This window comes from Electrona antarctica (assembly GCF_951216825.1).
Source record: "Electrona antarctica genome assembly, contig: scaffold_324, whole genome shotgun sequence".
In the NCBI taxonomy this organism is placed as follows: Eukaryota; Metazoa; Chordata; class Actinopteri; order Myctophiformes; family Myctophidae; genus Electrona; species Electrona antarctica.
The window spans coordinates 122,131-129,167 of NW_027638182.1; the positions used below are offsets into that span (position 1 = coordinate 122,131).

The 7,037-nt window shown below is 43.8% G+C and overlaps 1 protein-coding gene across 1 annotated transcript; it reads left to right on the top strand.

Moving 5' to 3' along the window:
• Positions 1-2,260: 2,260 nt before the first annotated feature.
• Positions 2,261-5,766, top strand: LOC306918323 (E3 ubiquitin-protein ligase TRIM21-like; the record flags this gene model as incomplete). Its single annotated transcript, XM_079531210.1, has 2 exons — positions 2,261-2,317; positions 4,717-5,766. The coding sequence occupies 2 exons, from the start codon at positions 2,261-2,263 to the stop codon at positions 5,764-5,766; spliced, it is 1,107 nt and encodes a 368-aa protein (XP_079387336.1).
• Positions 5,767-7,037: the final 1,271 nt, after the last annotated feature.

The following is a 7,037-nucleotide window of genomic DNA, read 5'->3' on the forward strand; positions in this document are numbered from 1 at the left end:
CTCAATACAAAGACTGTTAACTGTGAGTGGACGACCCAATAAAGCATTACACTTGTTGTCCGTGGTTGAGAACTGCACCTGGGCACTGCAGTGGATGTGTGTGCACTAGCTTTTCATTTAACACAATCAGCACCGGGATTTCTTTCAATATAGCAGCTCGGGGTGCCGCGCAGATATGGCACCTTTTACATTACACTTGTTTACAAGAGGGTCCACCTTGTTCAATTCATCAAAACATGTACATGTGTCTATTTGTACATACGTACAAATAGCCACTATACTACTATATAGCCAAAGAACAGAACAGGAATTCATCATAGAGGAGGTAAAGAGGGAAAAAAAAACATATACAGTGAGGGGAAAAAGGGGTGGGTGATGGGGGGGGATTCAAATTTTAGTTCCAGTCTACACCACCAGCACCGCTTCGCCTTTTTGTTATCGCCCGAGTCTTTCAGGAACTCAGGCAAGCAGGCGGTTGTGGGGCGGGGAGGATCCAGCGAATGGCCAGCAGCAAGGACAAGCTCTCTTATGAGTGTTACCCTGAAAACCTTCCATTTCATGGGGGTCTCCTTCTTCATCTCCGACAGGTGTTTGGCAATGATGTAGGCGTTTACAAGGGCGACGTCAACAAAGTGGTAGAACAATGTCTTGTTACCATCGCATTGTGTTGTGAAGAACAGTGTAATATTGGATGAGGGCATCCGAATGATCAACACCCCCCATGCTGTGTCTGTAGTCAAATACAGGATCAGTGATGGTGGTGTTCTTCATCTGAAAGGTACCCGCTGTCTTCTCTTTCTGGGGCACTGTTCTGCCACTGTAGGCCTTGTGGATGTCGCTGCACATCGTCACCTCCTTTGTGTCCTTCCACTTGACAAACAGCAGGCTGTCTTTCCTCAGCCATCTCAGATCTCCTCGCTCAGCCTTATTTGGAAGGTCATTCTCGGTGGTTTTGGGGAACCCAATTCTCATCTTTCGAATGGTAGTCCCACAGGCCAGGGTTTGTTCTCCTTCCTTCAACTTGTACAGGAGACTAGGGCTTGTATGTGCATCTAGTGCACATACTTCACAACATATAGCCAGCCTCCTTTTACCAGTCAGAATAGTTTTCAATCCGTTACAAGTAACAAACCCGATATGCCCATATATAGGCATTTGATAGGTTGCCACGGTTACACACCGAGTATCGGCTGCACTCCAAATATGGAGCTGTCCGACGTATCCAATTGACCGATCCAAGTCTGACATCACAAACTCCATATTTGGGCGTTGGGTTGATCTAGAGCTCCATATATGGAGACGGCAGAGACGTCTAGTGCTGATGACATCATGCTGATGTAAAACAACTCCATATATGGATATGTAGACACGTGACTCATGGTGACATCAGCGAGATGTGACGTAGCATCCATCAGAGCTCTATATAAAGGACGGCCGTCACTCCCTGAGTTTAGAGAGAAGCAGTGTTTCTCTCCAAGACAGCACTTAGTTCTCACCACTTCAACCTGACGCTTCCTCCACTTTCACTTTGATTCTCAGCGCTGTAGAAATGGCTTCCGCCAGCGGTCTCCTGTCTGAAGAGCACTTCCTGTGTTCCATCTGTATGGATGTGTTCACTGATCCAGTCGCCACTCCGTGTGGACACAACTACTGCAAAGCCTGTATCACACGTTACTGGGACACTAGCGATGTGTGCAAGTGTCCACTGTGTGCAAAGATCTTCAATGAGAGACCAGAAGTATCTGTCAATACTTTTATTTCTGAGATGGCTCAACAGTTCAGGAGTCACAAGTTGAAAGAAGAATATGACGCAAAGACTGTGGCTGAAATCCAGCAGATGATCCAGGAGAGACAATTGAAGATTCAGGAGGTCAAACGCTCAGTAGTGCTCAGCAGGAAAGATGCAGACACAGTGATAGCCGTCAGTGTGCAGGTCTTCACTGCTCTGATCAGCTGTGTTGAGAGAAGCCAGGCTGAGCTCATTGGTGTGATTGAAGAGAAGCAGAAAGCAACAGAGAAACAGGCTGAAGGCTTCATTGAAGATCTGAAACAGGAAGTCAATCAGTTAGAGAAGAGAAGCTCTGAGCTGAACCAGCTCTCACACTCTGAAGACCACCTCCACCTCCTCCAGAACTTCACCTCCATCAACACAGGGTGGAGACCCACCAAGGACTGGACAAAGGTCAATGTCTATCAGTCTTCATATGTGGAGACTGTGAGGACAGCTGTGTCTCAGCTGGAAAAGACACTCAGTCAAGAGATGAAGAAGCAGCTGTGTGATGTTGAGCTGAAAATCATCCAGAAATATGAGGTGGATGTAACTCTGGACCCTGATACAGCACATCCCTACCTCATCCTGTCTGAGGATGGAAAACAAGTGAGTGATGGAAACATACGGAAGGATCTCCCAAACAACACAGAGAGATTCTCTAGATTTATCAATGTGTTAGGACAACAAAGCTTCTCCTCAGGAAGGCTTTACTATGAGGTTCAGGTTGGAGGGAAGACTGACTGGACAATAGGAGTGGTCAGAGAGTCCATTGACAGGAAAGGTGTTAAAACACTGAGACCCAACAATGGTTACTGGACAATATGGTTGAGTAATGCAAATGTGTACAAGGCTGCTGCTGGCCCTCCTATCTTCCTCCCTGTAAGAGAGGCGCTACAGAAAGTGGGAGTGTTTGTGGATTATGAGGAGGGTCTGGTCTCCTTTTATGATGTGGAGACCAGAGTTCATCTCTACTCTTTCACTGGCTGCTCCTTCACTGAGAGACTCTATCCATTCTTCAGTCCATGTAATAATGACGGTGGTACAAACTCTGCTCCTCTGATCATCTCTCCTGTCAACATGGGCGCTGGGCTCGGGGAGGACGGTGGGAACATGTTCCCTCCATCTTCAAAAAGAAGAAAAACATGAAGTCTCCAGTAAATGATTTAAACATAAATCCTGTTTATATTTCAATATAAGCTCCACACGTCTATTGATGCAAAATTAAATTAAAAAAGAAGAAAACCATATTAAACTATTAAAACAAATCCTGTTTATATATATCTCATATTAAGCTAGTTCCACCTGTGCATTAATGCAAATTTTTTTTAAAAATACAAAAAGATAAATATAAAATAATGACAATGTGTTTTGAAGGATTACTGTGATTATGGTAAACTCACATATCACACATACCATAATTCACTAGCCAAAAACAAAACATCTATCAGCAGATAGATGCATATCAATAGATTACGGTTCACAACTGTGTCCTGTACGCACTCGTAACACTCCAGTTGAGGTGCGAGGAATGCAAAAACTAAGAAAACCGTAAATGAAAATCCCGCTGGCGTATGCTGTCTATGGGAACACAGTTTACAGAATCGTAATATCTCAGATTCTTCTTTTTGGACCAAAACAAGCTTGATTTGTGGCTCATTTCTCTAAACGATGTGATCCTCTGTTACAAAAAGTATGTTTTGGGTGAATTCAGTAACATTCGCGGGACCCGTTTGTTACATAACGGTTTTTAACTTCCTGACTCTCAGTTTCCTGATGAAACGGCTTTCAAACTAAGACGCTCTAGCGTTGAAGTGAACGGCTGGTGATCTGTGAGTTCCTTTTCAGTCACTAGATGGCAATGACGGTGGTAAATGAGTTAAGCGGTCATCACTGAGCTGTGCAACATTTTACAGGACAGCGAAGAAACGATAAAAAACCCTCTGCCCGGGCTCTGGACCTGATCACCCCTATATCTCCATATATGGAGCTGGCCTGTTCTCACATCACAATGATTGTTCTGACATCTGCATGGACTCCATATTTGGGCATGCCTGACAAAGAACTCCATATATGGGCATAAAAGGGACACAGACATAATAACTGGGTGGGGCATGCATTTACAACTTGCATCGTTCCAAGTAGGCCAGTACTCCTATATTAAAATAGTCTTTAATGGTCACGTCACTATGACTCAGACATAACCATAAACAAACCCAATATGTCCATATATAGGCATTTGTTAGGTTGCCACGGTTACACACTGAGTATTTACACTTCATATATGGAGCTGTCCGACGTATCCAACTGACCTATCCAAGTCTGACATCACAAACTCCATATTTGGGCGTTGGGTTGATCTGGAGCTTCATATATGGAGACGGCAGAGACGTCTAGTGCTGATGACATCATGCTGATGTAAAACAACTCCATATATGGATATGTAGACATGTGACTCATGGTGACATCAGCGAGATGTGACGTAGCATCCATCAGAGCTCTATATAAAGGACGGCCGTCACTCCCTGAGTTTAGAGAGAAGCAGTGTTTCTCTCCAAGACAGCACTTAGTTCTCACCACTTCAACCTGACGCTTCCTCCACTTTCACTTTGATTCTCAGCGCTGTAGAAATGGCGTCCGCCAGCGGTCTCCTGTCTGAAGAGCACTTCCTGTGTTCCATCTGTATGGATGTGTTCACTGATCCAGTCGCCACTCCGTGTGGACACAACTACTGCAAAGCCTGTATCACACGTTACTGGGACACTAGCGATGTGTGCAAGTGTCCACTGTGTGCAAAGATCTTCAATGAGAAGCCAGACGTATCTGTCAATACTTTTATTTCTGAGTTGGCTCAACAGTTCAGGAGTCACAAGTTGAAAGAAGAATATGATGCAAAGACTGTGGCTGAAATCCAGCAGATGATCCAGGAGAGACAATTGAAGATTCAGGAGGTCAAACGCTCAGTAGTGCTCAGCAGGAAAGATGCAGACACAGTGATAGCCGTCAGTGTGCAGGTCTTCACTGCTCTGATCAGCTGTGTTGAGAGAAGCCAGGCTGAGCTCATTGGTGTGATTGAAGAGAAGAAGAAAACAACAGAGAAACAGGCTGAAGGCTTCACTGAAGATCTGCAACAGGAAGTCACTCAGTTAGAGAAGAGAAGCTCTGAGCTGAAACAGCTTTCACACTCTGAAGACCACCTCCACCTCCTCCAGAACTTCACATCCAACAACACAGGGTGGAGACCCACCAAGGACTGGACAAAGGTCAATGTCTATCAGTCTTCATATGTGGAGACTGTGAGGACAGCTGTGTCTCAGCTGGAAAAGACACTCAGTCAAGAGATGAAGAAGCAGCTGTGTGATGTTGAGCTGAAAATCATCCAGAAATATGAGGTGGATGTAACTCTGGACCCTGATACAGCACATCCCTACCTCATCCTGTCTGAGGATGGAAAACAAGTGAGTGATGGAAACATACGGAAGGATCTCCCAAACAACACAGAGAGATTCTCTAGATTTATCAATGTGTTAGGACAACAAAGCTTCTCCTCAGGAAGGTTTTACTATGAGGTTCAGGTTGGAGGGAAGACTGACTGGACAATAGGAGTGGTCAGAGAGTCCATCGACAGGAAAGGTGTTAAAACACTGAGACCCAACAATGGTTACTGGACAATATGGTTGAGTAATGCAAATGTGTACAAGGCTGCTGCTGGCCCTCCTATCCTCCTCCCTGTAAGAGAGGCGCTACAGAAAGTGGGAGTGTTTGTGGATTATGAGGAGGGTCTGGTCTCCTTTTATGATGTGGAGACCAGAGTTCATCTCTACTCTTTCACTGGCTGCTCCTTCACTGAGAGACTCTATCCATTCTTCAGTCCATGTAATAATGACGGTGGTACAAACTCTGCTCCTCTGATCATCTCTCCTGTCAACATGGACGCTGAGCTCGGGGAGGACGGTGGGAACATGTTCCCTCCATCTTCAAAAAGAAGAAAAACATGAAGTCTCCAGTAAATGATTTAAACATAAATCCTGTTTATATTTCAATATAAGCTCCACACGTCTATTGATGCAAAATTAAATGAAAAAATAAGAAAACCATATTAAACTATTAAAACAAATCCTGTTTATATATATCTCATATTAAGCTAGTTCCACCTGTGCATTAATGCAAAAAAATGTAAAAAATACAAAAAGATAAATAAAAAATAATGACAATGTGTTTTGAAGGATTACTGTGATTATGGTAAACTCACATATCACACATACCATAATTCACTAGCCAAAAACAAAACATCTATCAGCAGATAGATGCATATCAATAGATTACGGTTCACAACGGTGTCCTGTACGCACTCGTAACACTCCAGTTGAGGTGCGAGGAATGCAAAAACTAAGAAAACCGTAAATGAAAATCCCGCAGACGTATGCTGTCTATGGGAACACATAGAACACCCCGCTGACCACAGACAGTGTTATAATACTATAGAACACCCCACTGACCACAGACAGTGTTATAATACTATAGAACACCCCACTGACCCCAGACAGTGTTATAATACTATAGAACACCCCACTGACCACAGACAGTGTTATAATACTATAGAACACCCTGTTGACCACAGACAGTGTTATAATACTATAGAACACCCCACTGACCACAGACAGTGTTATAATACTATAGAACACCCCACTGACCCCAGACAGTGTTATAATACTATAGAACACCCCACTGACCACAGACAGTGTTATAATACTATAGAACACCCCGCTGACCACAGACAGTGTTATAATACTATAGAACACCCCACTGACCACAGACAGTGTTATAATACTATAGAACACCCCACTGACCACAGACAGTGTTATAATACTATAGAACACCCCGCTGACCACAGACAGTGTTTTAATACTATAGAACACCCCGCTGACCACAGACAGTGTTATAATACTATAGAACACCCCACTGACCACAGACAGTGTTATAATACTATAGAACACCCCACTGACCACAGACAGTGTTATAATACTATAGAACACCCCACTGACCACAGACAGTGTTATAATACTATAGAACACCCTGCTGACCACAGACAGTGTTATAATACTATAGAACACCCCACTGACCCCAGACAGTGTTATAATACTATAGAACACCCTGCTGACCACAGACAGTGTTATAATACTATAGAACACCCCACTGACCCCAGACAGTGTTATAATACTATAGAACACCCCGCTGACCACAGACAGTGTTATAATACTATAGAACA